The 20,469-nt window shown below is 46.6% G+C and overlaps 1 protein-coding gene across 1 annotated transcript in view; it reads right to left on the bottom strand.

Moving 5' to 3' along the window:
• Nucleotides 1-1,521: 1,521 nt before the first annotated feature.
• Nucleotides 1,522-20,469, bottom strand: part of AATF (apoptosis antagonizing transcription factor) — a 40,362-nt gene continuing 21,414 nt past the window's right edge. The window contains exons 9-12 of the mRNA XM_015880776.2: nucleotides 16,113-16,180; nucleotides 14,675-14,755; nucleotides 11,688-11,759; nucleotides 1,522-2,394 (exon numbers count right to left, since the gene is read on the bottom strand). Coding sequence (XP_015736262.1) covers nucleotides 2,331-2,394; nucleotides 11,688-11,759; nucleotides 14,675-14,755; nucleotides 16,113-16,180 — 285 coding nt within the window. The 3' untranslated portion in view covers nucleotides 1,522-2,330. The remainder of the gene's footprint in view (nucleotides 2,395-11,687; nucleotides 11,760-14,674; nucleotides 14,756-16,112; nucleotides 16,181-20,469) is intronic.

Here is a 20,469-nt window from a genome sequence, read left to right as displayed (position 1 = left end):
TGGAGAGCTGTGCTCTCTCTGACCAGCACACACAGCTGCTGCCTACACCTGGCTGCACAGTGACCACTGCCAGCAACGCGTGCTGACCTCCCCCTGAAGGGCAGCAGGGCTGGAGCTGCAGGGCCGTGCAGGTGGAGGGGGCAGCGGGCAGAGAAGCCTGCTTAAACACTGATAAGTGAATTCAAAAGCATGCTTAGCGGGGCTTTGCCTCTTATCTCTTCAAACAATACGAACGAGAAGTTATCACGTTTAAAGTGTTGCACATTACCCTTTTTAACACTACATCCAGCTCTCAAAATGTAAAATAATAATACCCAGAGCTTTGGTGCTGCCACGTTAAAGGACACAGGAGTCAGAGCAGCCGCCCCGCAGAGCAGCCTGCCCTCCTGCCAGCACAGCAGACCCCAACAGGGCAGGGGCAGGTGCTCCCTGCCAGCCATCCGTAATGCCTGCCCTGACAGTGCGAGCAGCGTGAAACCATTCCAGCGACACAAAGTTTGGAAGCAGCTAATTTACTCCCCTTGATGCCTTTCAGAATTGCGGTTATTAAACCATGAGATTTTAATGATGTCAGACGACCACACAGCTCTGCTGCCGCTCAGGAAAGCAGCGCAGGTATCGCTAAGGGGAGGGGAACTGGTGGGATGAGGCAGAGCAGCACCTACATCCTCCTGTTCACTTTCCAGCCCTGGGTGTCACACACACCCCCATCTCTCTGCAGCTCAGCACGTTCTGTGCTGTGGCAGACTGCTCAATACACGGCGTGACATGCCAGGAAGCTATTTACTGGAAGCAGGTAACTAGAAAGGAGACTTAAAGCTGTAATGAAGAGGTGCAAAAAGGATTAATTAATACCAGATCTGCAGACAGCTCTGGGGAAACGATGGAGCTACAAAATCTCACTGCTGCTGCCCCGTGCTGAGGCACCAGGCTGTGTAGCAGCTCTCACCCAGGCCCTGTGGACAGCAATGCAGCTCCAGCACCCATCCCATCACTGAGACAAACACCCACCGTCCCCTGGAGGGCTGAGCACCACGTCCTGCCTGCAGGGCCATGCAGCCCCCGAGGAACCCACAGTGCTTTTGTGGAGCCACATCAAAACTGCTGTGCGAGGAAGGGAAATTCAGAGATTAAATGGACAAAAATATCACCTGATTTAATTGCAGCAGTACCTGCATGCTCGTAACCAGCTGTGATCTATTCACACCTCAGACCTACAGTCAGCCCACACATTTAGATGTAGTGAAGCTACAAACTTACTCCAAACCTGAACGAGTGTGGGTGGGTGCCAAGGCCACCGACCTGCCTTAGTGCTGAGCTCCAGCTGCATGGCCCCAGCCCAGCTGTGTCCCACACCACCATCATTACAGGCACCAACCAACACCCTGCTGCAAAGTTCCAGCTGCTCTGTGCACACTGTGCAGTGTGACACCACAACCTCTGGATAAGATCTGTTCGTTGGTGGGCACAAGAGAGGCCGGAGCTGCTGGTGCCATTTCCAAACCCATCAAACCTGGACAATCCGTTTACAAAGTGTTTTAATTAAACCCCACAAAACAAAGACAGGGCAGTTCCTGTGGTCACAAGCAATGGCCATCTTGTTATACACACATACACACGCATTATTTATGCAAGATAACCTCGGTTTCAGATTGATCACAGCAGGCAGAATCAAAGAATCATGGATTCCCCTTGTGGGGGTTTCATTTCCAAACTGTGGCCTTTGGCTGCAGAATCCCCACAAACCCTGTGTGATGCCCCCTGGCAGCTCTGCATTAGGGCTGTTATCTTTCAGAAGTGTGTCACAGTGACGGCGAAGACAAGAGGGCTCAGTCACCATCAGCAGAAATAATTAAGCGCACACAATCAATGCTGCACTGACAGATTCACCAGCGTGTTCCAATTGAAGAGGTACCCCCAGATGTGTCCCCACACTGTGCCCACCACAAGCTGGGTATTGTTTGTGGCTGCAAAGAGGCTGTTCAGAAACCGGAATGTGAATTGGGAGCTGGGGCTGCTGCAATGGAGAGCACCTTTTCTCTGTCTTAAGGCCAGGTTAATTATGTAAATGACATTTAAATCCTCTCGACTCGGTGGATATCGAGTCACCCCACCCAGATCTGCAGCCAACCAACGCAACAGCACGAGTCAGAAAGATAACAAGAAAATACAATAAAAATCCCACCCACCTCCAAAGTACAAATCTCCGAGGGTTTAACAGGAGTGCAGTGACAGCATGTCCTGCACAATGCTTGGCCTGTGCTGAGCAGGCCGGGAAGCTAAAGGTGTATGGGGCAGATCCTGCAGGTGCAGATGGCATCGGGATGCTGCTAACCACGTCCAGAGTCTTCAGAACGTGCCATTCTTCCAAACAGCGAACGGTAAAGCTCCGTCCTGGGGAGAGAAGCAAAGAGGGAGACGTTATACCCTGGGATAAAGCCCATCTATAATTAAAAAGGCATTCAACGATCTTTGTTAATAAACACAAGCAAAAGGCAGAACTTGCATGAGACTGATGGTAGGTTTACTGTACGTCTGCCCTTTACAGATAGGGCCTTCAAGTAAGAAAACATGACGGAGTGTTTTAATGGGACGTTTTGAGAGTGCAGAGCCAAAAGGAGAATTCAAGCACAGCCCACGTAGGGCTGTCATTTCATTTTCTTGCATTTTCTTGGACTTGATGATACTTGAAAAACATCAAACACGGCCCAGCAACCAGATTCCAATGAACACCACGTGCGCAGCTGCTGAGATCACAGGAACAAGCTTCCCTTTAAAGGAAATGAGCCAGTTGCATTCAGTTGTGGGACAGGCAAGCAGAGCTCCTTGCTCCTTGGGAATGAACCCATGAGGCTTCAAAGGACGAAGCTCAGTGACGGCACCAAGGCAGCTCACACACACAGACTCCCTCCTTCCATGCTTTGCTGAGGGACAGCAGCACTGCCCCTGTGCCCCCAGCACAATGCTAAACCCGAAGTGGAACAGTCCAGGTAACCACACAACACAGGCAGACAGCCCAGCAGGGATGCAAAACCAGAGCACCCCTCCAATCTGAAACAGAACCAACACTTTACCCAGACAGAAACACCATAATAACAAAACCTTCTTCCTTTCCCCCCTCCTCCCACCATCCAGGCTGCCCTTCTTCCACAGCATCTCCCCCCTCAGCAGGATTTAACCATGCAGAGAGTAAAACTCATCAATCCTCCAGGTTTAACCTTGTCTCTGTTTCAATTCACCAGGGTAAAGTGTGGATTTTAATACTTTCAGCCCCCTTAAGGCTACATGGAAAACGTACCCGGATTTTGGCTAAAAAACATCCCATTTCTCTCCTCCACCCACGTCTATTAACCGTCAGACTGGAGCCACTGAGTTGAGACAACCCAGCCCAGCCCAGCACGAGGCTGCTGCCTTGGGACAAGGGAAGGTGACTTTAGCACAAAGGGGCAGCGGCGCTAACGATGTGCTGAGGAATAACCTATGCTGAGTAATTAACAGCACTTACACCTCAGGTGGAGTGCGGAGGAAGCAGGTCGATACAGGGGTCTTCCTTGAATTAAAATTTAACTTACCCTTTATTGCAACCTACAAAAGCAAGTAATGAGCACTAACATTTTTATTTCTTTTAAACCGTCATTTAGGCTGCAGAGGGGATAATTACCTATTTCCACTGTAGTGAGGTTTTATCACCCTTAGTGAGGCATTTTCTAATTTAATATTTTTACTGTATTATCATAAAACCCGTTTCTGGAAAGAAAAAAAAGGAAGGATCAGGAACCACAGAGCCACGTGCCATAAAACATGTGTGGGTGCCATAAAACACGTGTGGGTGCAGCACTGGCTCCACCTGGGCATCTTCCCAGCTCAGCCCCTCTTCCATCAGACACAAAGGGGAAAACAAAGGCATCCCCACGCACAGCACACAGCAGTCAACAGTGGGCTGCTCTGTGTGATTACATTTGTGCCATTTCCTTCCCTTAACAAGGAAAACCAGTTCAGCACGCTGGTGGAAGAACAAAATTAAGGAGAAAAAATAATCCCGTTTCTGGTGGGTTGGTTTTTTTCCCCCCTTTCTTTTCTGAGCACTATTAATATGGCGCTGCCACATGAGTCACTGCTGCACTGCTTCTATAGAAACACTCTCCATATAAAAACACATCCCTGCGCCTTCTCCCATCCACCTTTTCCTTCTTCTCCTCTTCCAGGATTGAAAAAAAATAAGATAATTCAGAAGATGCCCCAAGCAGTACTGAAATAACTACAACCACCCCATTGCTCGCAACATCCTCCTCTGGGAACAATGCATTTTTAATTCACAAAAACCAGGGGAAGATGCAGCATGAACAGCCCTGAAGAAACGGAGGATGAAAAGCACACACCTGATGAACGCAGAAGGCTGCCTGTCATTTGCTCAGGAGGTTTTCCATCTGTACCCTAAGAAATCCTTTGTCCACCAGTAGGAAATTCAGGTTACTGGGTGCCAAACAAGCACAGCAGGAACAAGGATGGTAAAATAAGCTGGAGCTCTTTCTTTCTCACTTTCTGGTCCAAATTGTTACTCAAAATCAGCATATGATGTATGGGATGTGGCTCTGCTTTCACACACCTAACACGCATCTCCCACTCTGATGCTTCCGCAGTGATAATTCTATGATGATGGGGAGCAAAGCGAGCAGCAGCCATCATCAGAGCAGAACTCAAATACAAGGAGTCTTCAAAAGACAGGGGCCTCAAACATGGTGCAAAGCACAGCTGTGTGCTTGCAATGCTGTGGGGCTGAAGGACAGGTTGGCCTGGGATATGATGGCAGACCCATGTTGATGGCAGCTCTATGAGATGACAGCAGGCCCACATTGACGGCAGCTCCACAACACGATGACTGCTACACGTTGATGGCAGCTCCATGTCATTGGCAGCCCCGTGATGTGCCAAACATCCCACGCCGATGGCAGCCCCATGACATGATGACCATCCCATGCCAATGGCAGACCTGCAAGGCAATGGCAGCCCCACGAGGTGATGGCAGCCCCACGAGATGGCACTCTCTCTCTCTCTCTCTCTCTCTTACCTCCCAGCGCCCAACATCACAGCACACAACTGTGGCTATAAATTACACAGCAGACGGCTCTCATCGCCGTGCCCAGCGCTTGAAGGAGATTCAGAAAGGTCTGCTGCTATTCCCTCTCGCTCAGGCAGGTCAGGATTGGGTCCTTCAAGTCCGTGCAAATGCTTTTAAGCCCCACGGCTTTAAATTATGAGAGGTGACATGTGACCTCTGGTTTGTCTCATGAGACCAGGCACAAGATTTATAATATTTCAGGATGCTGGATTCTGCCCTAAACAAAGGGACTGTGCACACTGTGCGAGGCTGGGGATTGGGAAGTGACAGGCGGATGGCCAGGCTGCTTCTCAGGGAACCTCCTGGCCTTCACAATGATCATCTGTCACCAGTGCTGACCACCCTGCCTTGAATCCAGCACTTGGCCCCTTCTCCAGCCTCACATGTGACAGAACCAGCATCTGCAGTTCACAGTTTCATATGAGCTTTTACAACATGATGCATAAAAGATGCAGAAGTGGCAGGAGAAGCAGCAAAAGATGGCGAGGTTCAGACAGCTCCGCACGCTCTGCTGCCACGTTTCCTAGCAGCTTTAATTTCCCCATGAAATTCATAAAATGTTGCCTTCTCGGTCCCTGTTTAAGATGGGTATTTGAGCAGAGCAGGCACCGTAACGCTGCGCGTACCCCACACGGAGGGACCATTCTTTGTGTACCTTAACATCCCATATTCCTAGGATGATTTCCCTCTTTCACAGCTTGACTGTTTTATAACAGATTTGATGCAGGAGAAGACAAATTGTCTCACAAAGGAAGGGCGACAAATCATCCTGCAGCTCTTAACAGGTTATTTTTTTTCCCCTTTAAAAAGGAAATTTCCATAACAGAACTGTCTGTCTTCTTACAGGGGATGTCAAACATCAGGCTCTGGGATACAATGATTTCAGCCCATTGGCACAAGTTGGGGTCACTGATGCCACTTCACTACTGCCAGCCTCAAAACATACAACAACTCCTGCCTCAAACAGCAGCCCTTCCAACCACTGCGCTCCAAGGCCATCCAGGGCACACAACAGCATCGACATGGGTCGACTTCTAATGCCAAGCCAAAGGCTATGGGGTAAAAATGCACCAAACAAACGATACACAAAACATCACTCTCTGGGGACGGCCCTCGACATCAGTGCTCCTCCCTTTGTTTCACAGAACAAAGCAGGTGCAAACCTGGACTGATGCCCTTCCAGGCTGTGTACAAACCTGGAAGGATTCTTCTCATGGGCTCTTGCTGGTGTTTGCGCCACGCAGCTGCAGTTGTTCCAGAAAGAAGAGCTTTCCTTGCTGGCAGGGACTTCTGTCGTGATGAACTGTGCTGGATTGACAATCTCAGAGCCCAAATTCCCCCACTAATCTTGTCTCGTGGTGTTTTAATACCCGCAGCACAAAGTGAGCTACGTGAACGGCTGATATCTCACCAACTTTTTTTTTGCTTTACTTTTCTTACGTTACAATCTCATGTCACATAAGTAAATTAATCTTTTAATACCGGGATTTCCTACGACGTACCCCCTTCTGCTTGCTGTAAGACACACTGCGGCAGAGCAACAGCACTAAGTCCAAAAGTGAGAAAGCTGCCTGGGAATGCACGCAACGTCCTGGCTGAATCCAAGGGAAGAGCTCTAATCCACAGCTCACTGGCAGCGGGATAAGCCGTGCCTTTGCTCTGCTCCCTATCAGGCACAGCTTGCTTGCACTAAAGCAGCCAAAAGTAGAGCAGGCCGGCTGCTCTCGTACCAAACAGGGACACACAGCCAGAACCTGAAGCTCCTACAAGCAGGGACACAATGACCACGTAACTTCTGCCAGGCAAAGAGGTTATCTCATGGTGGATGATCAATTCTGTCCAAAAGCCGCAACCCATTGGCTAACTGGTGGCAATCGTGCTGCTGGGCAGCCTGAGAAGGGCACAGCAACACTCCCCTGCTGCTGGAGGAGCAGCTGTGCCTCACACCATGGGCCAGCACTGCTTGCTTTGACGCAGACCCACTGTGGCCTTCTCCTTCTTGGTTACTGCACTCATCAGGAAGAAGCATCCGCTCAGGTGAGATGGGGCCCACACCAAAGCTGCCCCTTACCCCCACCTTCAGCCAGCACTGAACTTCAGCTTGCACTGTGAATGCATCTCTTTTGTCCTGCCTGCCTCTCCTGCAGGAAGGCCTCCCCTCGCCTCCCGTTCCTGCACCAGTGCCATCTTTAATGATGATGTATGGGTGTCCTTTTCCTCAGCGGTGCTGTGGGGAGGGGGGTCAAACGTGTGACACCACCAGCATGTGTATCAACAGCAAATTATAAACCGTGTCAATCCAAGTTAATGCAAAGCTGTAATCCTCTTTAACAAGAGATCAAATCAGTGCCATGAGTTATGTTCATTCTGTAATCTGATAAGAAATAGAGTGAGCCTCTAATAAAAGAGTAATGAGAGCCCTTAATGATGCTGTTAAAAGGTAGCGCCAGTTAAAATATTGCTGTTGTTCCAGCTGATTAGATCACTGTTGCATATTTGCACAATCTTGTTTTACCTGTCAGAATAACCTGAGCCGTCTCGGGAGATAAAGGCGCGTGGACCAAACATCTGTGTCCTCAGAGAATGTCTCTCTCACAAGTTTCCCCATCCTCCAGAGGTGAAATGATGAGGACGTTCCTCAAACAAGAGCAGTGATTTGATATTGGACCTCCTTCCAGACTGTCCACATTCAGTCTCTGCTGCACACACGCACGTACAGCGCAGAGATCTAGAGGTCTATGTATCAAAGCTGACAGAGAGATATAACACCTCCAGAATCCACTCACATCCTCCCAGGAGCACAGACCTCACCTGACCTCACAACCAGGCTGGCTGGAGGATCCATTCCTGCAGATATGAAAATTCACTCACTTGGCTATTGACCTGCACACCTTTACTGGGAATCTCGAGGCTCAGTCTGTCATTTCCCGTGCCTCTTTTCCCAGGGTATAAAACAGAGAAGATGGGCAGCTCACCGGCTCCATTGGTGTCAAAGGATGGACCCCAGGTCAAGAAGACAGGAAAAGCACATCAAGGGAAGCCCCAGAGGTGACACCCACACGATGCTACTCTCAAGCCCAGGAAAATCACAAACTGACAGAGATCAACCCCGACCTATTCCTGGATAGTTCCATCCTGAGCCCACCACTCTCCTCCAACCACTGCAGGGCACTCACATTGAAGCTTTTGCCTTCAGCTTCCTTGTCACAGGGCAGGCCCATTTACATAGCAATGACCTTGGACCGATTAGGAGAACCTTGGCCCAAGAGTACTATAAATGTATTTAAGTCTATAAACATATACCCCAAGATAACCATAAAAATCACTTTCCAGTGTATGTTTTAAAATACTACCAGAGAGGGGTTAAAACAGAGGAGGGCTCGAGGCCACCAGTGTCCCACACATTACAACATAATATATGTGAGCACAAGGTTAAACAGCCATGCCCATGCGTAGGGTGCATGAAAAACTGGCAAGTGGAAGATTAATTGCCTGCACGAATGCTATTATTCCAACCAGCAGCAAGAATAAGAAAGAACGTGGCAGTGATGTTGACAAAGGCAGCATTATACCTGTATGTTTCTTTCCTTAAATTCAGACTGTAAAACAGTTCTGGAGTGACCGTCCATCCCCCTCCCCACACAGCGCTCAGGCGGTTACTCCTCACACACATTTACTCTTTGTTTCCCCACCAGTGTTAAACTTGATGTGCCAGACCCCCAAGAGTCCTGGCTGCCCACACCAACAACATACCAGAACCTTCAGGTGAGCTCCAGCATCACCTGCCATGATTTTAAGGTCTCTCTGCACAGCCAGAATAGCATAACATGTACAGGAGAACCAGGCCCCAGAATTATTCCTAGGTTAATAATGTAAATATACATCAAATGACTGGGCATTAAAGTGCTACAGAGACACAGACAACTCCCTCCTGCTTTCGCCCCAGGGGTGAAGGGGCTGTACCTGGAGAGTGAGGACTTGGCACAGCCCAAGGAGAACCAGAGCCTGAACAGCACTGTGCCCATCCACATCTCCACATCCATATTTATTTAGTGGCACTTTGCAGGTATCTACCTGACACTGTGGCCACTGGTAGAACTTAAGGAGCAATGTTCAGCCAGCTCTATTGCTACTCTTCTTTATGCACAGCTCACTGATACTTTTACATTTCTCACACTGCAACACAGACCACTCTGTGGTTCCGATGAGTATTTACTTTGGGGTCATCTTTGCTTTGGGGTCAACTTTTAAGTGCCTGAGCAAGAAAAAAAAACAGTTGAGAGCACAATCACTGTCAAGCATACATTGCATTTTCAGTACAGTAATTCACACATGGAAACAATAAAATTACCTTCTTCTGTCACAGAAGAAAGGTGTTATCATAACCGCTTCCCTCTCATGTGTACAGGCTTGGCTCCTTCTTATTAATTCACCTGCAGTTTAAAGCGCACGTTGAATTCTTATCCAATGTGGCTGTGTGCTGTTAGAGAGGTATGGTGCCCTGTCTCATCTGAAACAAAAGCTTTGCTGTGCTTAATAAACAGGAAGTGATAATAACACTATTACTAAACCATTGTTTTTATACCTCCTCAATGCAGACCTGCAGGCATCCCCAGCTCACAGTCACAGAAGCACAGAGTCAAACATCCATGGTGACCCACGAGGCCATGAGCAGAACTCGGAGCAGAACTGCCCAGCCTGATGCCTGCACTGCCCTGTCCTACCCATGGTTTGCTGAAAGCCCAATCCTGGCAGAATGAGACACAGCTGCACACACAGTACAGCCCTCAGGCCCACTTGCTGGTGTGCAAACACATCAATTGACAGCTCCGCTCTAGACGGCTAAAGCAGCACCAAGAGATAAGTGACTAAAATGCCATTAACAGAAAGTGTGGCGGGACTCCAAAGCGACTAATAAACTTAATGTAAGGAATAAGTTCCCGCAGTTTGACAATAAGCAGCAGCAGCTGCTGCCACCAAAGAATCTGTAACACATGCAAGCGCTGTAATAACCCCTCCAAGTGCAGAAAAGCCCCAGGAGACGTTCTAGTAAACCAAATGTCAAACACTCTGTCCCTACCACAATGATAACTGTGTCAACACAGCACCACACAGATAGCATCCCATTAGCTCTAATAGCTTCTGAGGGTCAGCCGGACTCCCAGCGGCTTGGGGCAGGCTGCAGGTGCCTGCTGAGGGGTAAAGGGAAGCAGGGTTATGAAGATGGCAGCCAGACGATGTGTAGCGGAGGCCCAAGAAGCCCATTGAGCCGAACGACAGCCCAGCTGTTTGGTGCAGTGCCATTTGCATGCACTTGGAGAATTCTGGCTTGCAGAATTGCCTTTTCTGCGCAACTTCTGGAACACAAGTGAGTGCAGTGGAGTGTGAAGGAGGAAGCAATGTCAGCTCTGGGGACAGCAAACAGGCTGTGATAACCCTTGGATTATTAGGATCAGTATTGATCATTTTTCCCCCCTCCCTCTGTCGCACACACCACACAGGCTGAGCTTTCCCTCATTCTGGGGACAGAGCAGAGGCCTGTGTGCCTGCCCAACCTGCAGGGCAGTGCAGCAGGTACTGGATGCAATTAAAGACAAGCATCCTAAACTCTTCAGGATGAAATAGCACAGGTCTAACCACGCACAGAAAATGCCTCAGTGCCAACACTCTGAACAGCTCTCATCCAGATGTCTCTGAAATATCCCACAAGGCAGCAGTCTAAGAGCAGCAGGTATTCGGTTTCCATTTCCCAAAGTGACAAACGACATTTCTCCCTCACGAAGCACAAACATGTTCCACTACCCAGGGGAAAGGCGTTGCTCGAGCCTCCTATATCCAATCACTGTAAGGGTTACACCAGCCCCCTCCCACAAGAAGCCTACCACCTCCAGACTTAGTTCAAAAACACCATAACTGCACATAAGAACTACGCAGATATACATAGAATAACTACCAAGCAGCTATGTACCAAACCTAACTTGTACCCTTCTTAATACAACTTGTACCTTATATATATATATACCTTATATACTTAATAATACTTGTACCCTTGTTAATAAAACCCTACAGTCTCCTAATAAAACATTTCACTCTTTAAATAGCAACAAACACAAGCAACATTTAGGACTTGTCTGAATCTTGAGAACTATCCCAGCTGCTACCTGAACAAAGAAATACACTTGAACAGGACTTAAAATAGTTGCCACTTCTGTCAAAAGACAAATCCTTTGTAATTTTCAGTCGTACCTGGAGATGTTAAATTACTTAGTTGACAATTTATGGGATAACTCCACAAAACTAAAAGATTCCGAAATCCACACAATTTTCGAGCAGGAATAAAAATGCAGCTACTGAGACTCAGGAAAATTTCTTTTTTGGTGTCCCAGTAATTACAGAGTGAAAGCTCAGGCAGACTGCCTGGACAGATGTGACCAAGACACCCAGGCTATGATGCCAGTGACAAATGGTTAACTGATAAGAAGAAATGGAGAGGGCGACAGACTGAAGAACAGGTCAATATCACGCTGTCATGAAGCCATTTGAGAAACATAATTAATCTGTTACTCACCTGGCATCATCATTCATCGTACAGTGGTCAATAGGTGCCATGAAGCTCACCAGCTTGCTATGGACATGATACCTAAATAGGGCAGGAATAAGCAGGCAGCACATCAGTTAACTACTAATGAGAAGGAAAAGTTGCTGTTTGAATAGAAACATACCAGCCCCTATATAGGAAGTGCTGGTTCTCCTGGTGGCCGATATCTAATGAGTTACTACTTATAGTCAGCAATTTCCCCTCCCTCCCCTTTCTTATTACATGGATAGAAGAATAACCAGATGATACAATGAACTGAATGGATGACTAACAAGGAAATCCTTTTTTCAGCACCGCTAGAAAGAGGACATACAGCATCCATTAATTGAGTGTGAGTACCTAATCAGACTCCCATACAGCCCTGAGAAGGCAGACAGAGAAACAAGAACTCCTGTTTTCAGCCTGCCCTTCTCTTAATCGCCTTCTGGAGTTTGTGCCCAGAGTGCAGGCAGCAGAAGCAGCAGACATTCTCAAGCATCCATCTGCTATCACGTTTTCCATGCTCTTTGGTAGCCAGAGACCTAAAGGATATCAAAATCCTTCTCCCCTAGCAATACCCATAGCTGGAAACTTTTACCTTGAGTGCTCTGAAGTGCAGAACATAAAAAGAGGCAATGAAGGTGGTAAGAAAAAGACCGACCCAAAGAGCAGAAGGGCTATGCCCAAGGTGATGCAGCGCTACACCTGTCTCAGTTTCTGAGCCACCAAAATACTCCTGCCAGCTGCAATGCACCTACAGATACAGGAATCCCCTCCTGCTTTCTGTCCTGAGCGAGGACCTTGCAGTAGCTATTCATGACTTACACTCAAGGACCCTACATACACAATTTAACAGAGTACAGACTAACTCTGAATGAGAACTTGCCTTCAAACCCTCACGTGTAAGCGCAGGATATTCCAAACCAGCAGCTTCTGATGTACACCACCACATCACCTTCCCAGCTCACAAATGCTTTATCCAAGTTGCTGCTATTTTTAGAGCTTGACAAATAGCAGGCAAAAGGATTCACAAGCATTTGCCCAGAATCACCTTCTTTCTCTGTCACCTCTGCTCTCCCTTTTGTTTGCTTATGCGGGAACATTCCCTCGAGGGGATTTTTTTAACTTATAAGAATATTGCAGAATGGCTCTTCAGGCACAGCACACGCTCACCCTCACACAAGGGCCTCTCGGGGAATGGAAGGAGCTGTGCTGATCTAACATGGTATGATCAAATTGGGGAACAGACACAGCAACAACAGGCTGAACTGTGAAACAGCTCGCTCCCATCAACAACTGATTGATTCCCACAGTTCAAAGCTCACAGCCTGTGCAGTGCTGTTGGGACTGAGCAGTTCTGATAAATTCTCTGACACAAGTTTGTTTGCTCAGAACTAATTACTGCCATGTACTCAACAACCAGGACTCTGAAAAGCCTGGTCTAGCAGATACAAGGTACCTAACTACATCCACAGGATCACATCCCATGTTGCAGCAGCAAAGGACCAAGGACTGACAAGAACAAAGGCATGCACACACTGCTCCTCCACAGCCACCAAACGAATGCATCAGCAGAACAGCACAGGGTTGGACACCAGCTTTCCTAATCTCACCCTTTTTGGAACAGCCTCAACTTCCCCACCTACAAAGGGGACAGGTCCTCATGCCAAAGGTCAAACGCTTTTGAAAGCACCTGGAGACGCTCAGACCCTACAGCGAATTAGCATGTTTCTCCTGAACATGCTTTAACATTGAAGGTTTGCAAAAAAGATTGAAAAAAAAGGGAAGAATTGCAGAGATGGATAAAATGCAACGTGTGATACTTTTGCTCCCTGGGATCTCCAAGTCCTCTGTGAAAAGAAATCTAAGAAGCACTACCTCGATCTAAGAGAGAAGGGGGAAAGAGAGAACAGGAATGCTGAAGCACACAGATTGCACACCATGAGAATCCCCCATTATTCCCGGAGGTTTATGAGCCTGACTCAGTTGTGTGATGCTGTCAGTAGTTTTGACTGAATCATGAATATATCCAATTATGCGTGATGCTGACAGAAAAGAATATTGATAGTCAATAATTATAGGCTTTTCAGGCCAACAAAGTAGCTCTTCCCTCTTTTAATAAATTATCTTATGACATCTATCTTAAAAATTGCTATGCCAGGCCTGACCCAGACCGACTCCACTGACTTTCTATCAGATGCCATCTCAGCTCACGATTTATAGTTTACTCACAAAAGGATGGTTAATGTTGCGGATGTTTCAGGATGTGGTGTAGCTTTTCAGCATGCCTCCCTGCCACAAACACCTCCTTCACTACAAATCACGCAGTCATGCTAAACTCAGGGAGACTAATAGACCTGCTCTGCAAAGGGGAAAAAGAAAAAGCAAGCAACTATCTTCTCCAGGCTGCTTTCCCTCTCCACCCTGCAGCAAGGACAATTCTCCTACTGGAAACAGAGAGACAAACCTGCGTTACTGACTGAGGCATCAGAATGTGAAGCTAAAGAAATCTGTGATGTGACTAAAAAATAGAGTTTAGACACCACATTCCAACTGACTGTCAGTGGGAAACAAGCATCTACCTCACCTGGGCTCGTCTACAGGTCTTCCCCTCAAGCTGCTCTCCACATCTGAACCAGCTAAATACATATTGAATAAGAAGTGCTTATTGGCTTTCACCAGAAACTACAACCCCAAATTGCTTCGGGGCATCTGAACACCCCTCCCAGCCGTGTCCTGAGACCAACAAACATTCTTGCTAAGACTGATCTGGGACAACTCTCACAGGTTGCATCCAACCAACCCCTTACCTTAGGCGCAAAGAACATTAAGACACCCCAGAGGAAGTCCCAGGGCACTGTATCTTGCCCTGAAGGGGATGAACAAGTTTGACAATGCAGCCCAGAGCCAACCTACTGTAGTCCAAATTTATTTGGCAAACCCAGAGCTTCAGGCTGCCTGCAGAAGTTGTCACTCACCGGATTTTCCTTCCTTTACTGGCTTTTCTGTCCACTTTCTTCTTTATTTTGCTTCGTAGCTTCTGGATGGCCAGCCACTGTCTGAGGGATGTAAAATCACAGTTACATGACTTTTAAAAACCACAAGGCAAACAAGCATTAAGAACACTGAGGTCTCCCAGTTCTTTTGAGGAGATGAGAAGCTGAAGACAGCAAGTATGAAACCCCAAATGCCCACATTACTGAGTCACTCCAAGAACGTGGCATTTAAACAAGAAGCACTTCCCATTCCAGCCACATCAGGCTCCAAGCTGGGTCCTGCTGGTCCCAATGAGATGATCACTGCTCACTGAGATTTCTCCATCTGCAGGGAAACCCATGGAGGCCACAGGGTTGGCTCTGCTCTTTATTCTTTCATGATTACAGATCATTCTTTATCTCAAGAATCTTTAGGATTAAGACGAAAATCTTTACTAAATACAAATGCTAAAATCTGTAATATATATATATGTGTATATATATATATGTGTGTGTGTGTGTGTGTGTGTGTGTATACATAAATATATATATCTTTAAAAGGTACTGCTCTTTTGTGTCAGCACTGCTTATTAGAGTGACTTCTGTTCCATACAGAACATATAATGGAACAGATGGTCTGACCTGTTCTAAACTGACACCTCAGGTGAAACAGGGTATGCCAACTCCATGAACAGAACTAACACAGTGCAGGAGATGCTCTGAATTTATTTCCCCCCTCAATTCTGCACAGCATATCAAACATTTCTTCCCACCATCTCTGCCTGTTAAACCTGGCAAATCCTGCAAGAAGTCCTACCTATTGCTCCACCTCTTACAAAGCAGAACTACAAAAGAAAGAAAAGCAATCAACACTTTCTGTGAGTGCTGCTTGATTCCCAATAGAATTGAGAAGGAAGGGCTTGAGGTGCCCAACCAGAACACCATCAAGTCAAAGAAAGTTTTCAGCTGGGAAAAACTTCTCCATGTTATAAATATATTCTTTATGAAAACGAGCGTCATCTCACCTGATTTATAAAACGAAAACTCAACATCGGGGAAAAAAATCTAGCAAAATCCAATTACTGCAATCTTAATATAATCTTAATTACTGTAATCTATTTTATTGTAAAGTCAGATAAATGTACAATGTAATCACCACTTAAATGTAATTTTGTCTATATCATGTTAAATTATAGTGAATAGCTTTCCATAGTATTTCAGACGTACACAAAATACGTTTGACATGATGCACTAAAATTTGGGTAGTATTTTACAAGGATAAAAGTTCTTTCACTTCCAAAATTTCACCTAATGAATTTTCTTCCCCTCCCCACACACACTCCCATAGCTCTTCCAGAAGGGAGGATTGGAAGCTCACAAGCAGTTCTGTATTTCAGGGCTGGGGAGGAGCTGGTGATGCTGTAGACAACTTCCTACTCACCTGCCCATGGCGACTTGATCATTGGGGTCCAATGAAGTGGTTTTACGTTCTATCAGTTCTCGAAGGAGCTGGAAGAAAAACAGCAATCCTTTTTAAAAGCACAATAAAGGCAAGTGAATGCAAACTGGTTCAAGAAAACTTTCCCCAAGAAAACTTGAGGAATGTGCTGCCCCAAGTTCCCAGGGGAGACAGCAGTCTCTCACCATGGGGCAGAATGAAGAGATGAGCCTGTATCTCAGGGATCACTACTGTTTGTTGGGCTTTGGGGAGGATAAAAACACCAGGGCTTTCACAGGCTGTTGTGTACACAACTCCTATTGACATGGGGTGGAATGTTGGAAGGTGTGCAGTGAGATTTCTGCCCCAGATGCCTTCACAAAACAGAACTTGAGCGCTGCTCGGCGCTCACACTCTGAGGAACAGAACAGCAATGTAATTTTTACAGCCAGAGCAGGAATGTTCAAGCAGGTTTTTCTATTTCTTCTCATGTCCTGAGGGTTACGTTTTGTCCTGTTCACTTCCTGTGAGCAAAGAATGTTGTGAACAGCTTTTTTTGGATGCTTGACCAGGGCTGCATGTTTATCACCCCTCACTGTAGATGGTACGTGCTGTGCCTACACAGTGACACAGGGAATGGAAACAAACCCTCCGAAACAGAAGGGCACAGATCTCTTCTAGATGTCCACATTTCATGACCCAAACCAGGGCCAGCCCTGGAAACGAGAGAGCCCAGCCAACCCAACAAGAGTGCTAAAGATAGAATGAGTGACGCTTTCCTTCCCCCCCTGTATTTTTGCTAAAGGAGGAGGGTTGAAGCACAATGGTCAATCACAGCTGAGCAACAACCACAGAGCAAAGGGTGCTGCCCACACTGGCACAACTGATGCCCAGAGCTGCCCCTGGGCACTGGGAAACTCACCCAACTCCTGAAGTTCCTGAACACATAAGTACACCACTGGAATGAAGGTGCAAGGCCCCCCAAAAAAAATGCCATCAAAGTAGGCAGCTATCATTTTATGACCCTTATTGTTTTAATTTCTAAACCAGTGACCCTCAGATACCAGAGAACATTTCATTCCTATCCACATTTTCCCCCTGCATTCAAGGCATACATCGGATTCCTCCCCAACCCCCCCAAAAAAGGGGAAAAAAGTTGCAATTCCAGTACAATTAAAACCCTGCCACCGCTTCTTTCTATCTGCTTATTTTTAGAGATTATTACTACAGCAATTACATTCAACAATTCCTGGAACTGGGGTCTCTGGTTTATTATCACTAGAAAACAGCAAGCTATTTCTCTGCCCCGTTTATCTGATTGATTCCCAACATCTTTCTGGCACACAATCTATCAGTTTATCTCTCCCACTTCATCACCGTCACTTCTGGCAGCTAAATACAAGATCCAAATCCAGTGTTACACAGACATACGACACAGTAAACCTATGTAACACTGCCACTCTGTAAACAGCTGCCCTTAAGGCTAAGCAGAAATGGGATCTTGGTTTCTAGTCAATATTCTGTCAAAAGCAAGGTGGGAGGGAGGGTTTTAACAGTGGCAAGAAATGGTGCAGCTATGTTTTAGTGGTTTCTTCCTGCACTGGCAATAGGACATGTTTACTGTCTCCTCTTATCTCGCTCCCTTGGCATTATACACAGAAAAAGTGCTGAGCTGTGCGGGCAGAGGTAAAGCAGTGGAACTCCTCAGAGCTGAGCAGCAAGGCTTTGCAGCAGGACCTGCTCCTCCTGGCGGCCCACCGGCCCCATAGACCTGCAGCTATGCCAGAAGAACAGGGAAGAGCCCTGTGCAGCACTAGGAGATAAGCCCTGCAGGCAGTTCTGCACTCCCCTGACCTCCAGCAGATCAGTTGTTCCGTGGGGCAGACTGTGCCTTGCTGACCTCAGGGCTGATGCTGAACGCTGCACTGAAGGAGTCTCAGCAGCCAGGCTGGGGTGAGGCAGGAAAGACAAAGGTGAGGGGGAATTATAACAGAGCAGGCACAAGAGGGAAACTAGGAAAGAGAAATAAAAGCTGTGCAGCATCCTGCTATATCTAAATAGCGTACGTCTTAAAGCTTACGTTATAAATCATGCTAACAATGGTTACTAAAATAAAAGTGGATGTAGCCAGAGGCTACCGCTGAAAAAGTCAGTCTAGACCTGCCTCGCTGCCTTTGGTCTTTAAGGATTTGATTAGTTTTTCCGCTTTCTAGTTCAGAGTCTTGCATTCAGCCCATGCTCCAGAGCCAGCTAGGGCTCGGGGTATGGAATGAATGATAAACTCATTTACTGAATAACATAACACTGTTTTCAAAGCACAAGACTTAAAACACTTCCAAAGCTGTAATATTTCATTGAGCTTCGAGATTTGGGTTAACGTTTATTAGTCAAAACAGAAAACTCTCATCAGACCCCATATATTCCATTAGGAGTGATATATGGTGTCTCCCGATGTCTAATTATTAACCAGGAAGTGTAGGTAAATCACTATCAGAATTGAGCCCTGATGTGTGAAGACAGTTTGATTTAGGCAATTTCAGCATCAAAAGGCTTTGATTTGAAACACGTCCTTTTTTGCTTTCCATCCTTCACCCTCTTCCCATCTTCCCTGACCTTCAGAAACCCAAACTCGCTCTGCCATGCAAACAAACACAACTGCCCACCTGCACAGCCTGCGGCTCAGCTGACAGCTCCAAGCCATGTGCCTGTATCTACCAGCACCAAAGCCTTTGGTAAAGCTCTCGCTGGAGTCAATGACGTGAACTTTGTAAAGAATTCCCCTCACAAGGACTCCCTTCTCTGCTGGTTAAAGAGAAGCAAGCAGACTGTACAGAATTAGAGGGACTTAGAAATGCCATCAGGGTGTTGTTCAAGGGTAATAGAGATTCATTTCTCATTTCAGAGGTCAATTTGCACTGCAGAGGTTAGGTCTCATTTTCATGCACTATCTATCAGTGTTCCTAGTACTACACTTGCTGACCTTTCTGATGTGCAGACCGAGGACTTGCCAGCCGGAACAAAGAGCTACATACAGCCCAAAGAAGCCTCATGACAAAAGGGACTTTTCTACACCCTCACAGACCACTTTACATTCCTATCTTGCCAAAGTAAGGTATCACAGGGTACAGTTTAGTTTACAAACCTTAGAAATGTAACTGGAACAAGAGAAGGATTTTTTCTCTGATGTTATTGAAGTCTGCAGGAAAGGCTCAGGCCTTTCTGCTATAGCACACCACAGCCATGCACTCCTTGTGCTGCCCCAGCATTGGCCAGGCTGGGCAGTGAAGGGTAGAGAAGTTGAGGACAACGTGTGACGTCCAAGTAAAGAAATAAGAACAGGAACACCAACTGCTTACCCTCCTCAGCGGTGAAAAAGCAAAGTCATTCTGCTCCCCAGCAGAAAGCTGACAACGTGGCCTTTTATCAATGCCATTCCAGTGCTTTCTAATTCATTTCTTTTCTCTCCTTTATTCTTTGGACAGACGTGGTAAATAACATCATTTTTCTCCTTCCTTCTCATACACGTACACTGTGTATGAGAGCATAAATAACGAAGAGGTGGTTTCTATTAAGCACGCATTTTGCACTGCACTCTGCTTGGACACGGAAACAAGACATTCCTTCTCCCCTTTAAGCTGGCACTGTGCAGACACTGAACTCCATTTGGATTCCCAGCAGCACCAGAGTAAATTCACACCACGGCTCAAATTTTGCTCATAAATCCCCATGCAACACTTCAATATCTAACTTCCCATCACCTGTTGATAACATACACACCTAAAGCGCAAGGTGAATCACTGGATGGTCATAAAATCTTGGTTGACATTCAGTTTTGGATAAAACAGCATTGGCTTGTCTATTTTCTGATAACCCATTAAGAGCAGTTTCAAATCAAGCTTTAAAATGTGTTATTAACCATCTATGGGGCCATTTAAAAGATACACGCCTGCGATAAGAGCACTGTATTGCCATTAACCTGTGGGATGGTTCGAGATGTCTCTTATCCACACAAAACTCAGAACGCAACTCATTAAAGTCACAAGACCAGCTGTCCGTATTAATCATTCACCAGTTTTAATTAAGGTGAACCAGCCTGTCAGAAAGTCAGACTTCTCTCTATTCTTCCCCATTACTGACTTGCAATAGTTACTAGATTAGTAATCACTTGTTTATAAGCACTGTCAAATATCTGGGAGAGAATAATACAGCATGCAACTGGGAACTGCTTCAGGCCCACTCCTGGCTGGGATGCAAGGATGTAAAGAGCTTTAAGAAGTTGTGCAGTGCATACAACCCAGAAGAGGAACAAAGCAAGCTACACATGACCAAGGGAGCCAGGAGCTCACCTGTAGTCATTCAG

The sequence above is a fragment of the Coturnix japonica genome, chromosome 19, assembly GCF_001577835.2.
Source record: "Coturnix japonica isolate 7356 chromosome 19, Coturnix japonica 2.1, whole genome shotgun sequence".
Lineage (NCBI taxonomy): Eukaryota > Metazoa > Chordata > Aves > Galliformes > Phasianidae > Coturnix > Coturnix japonica.
The sequence above is the reverse complement of the archived record's forward strand: the minus strand, read 5'-3'. Positions and strand labels throughout refer to the sequence as shown.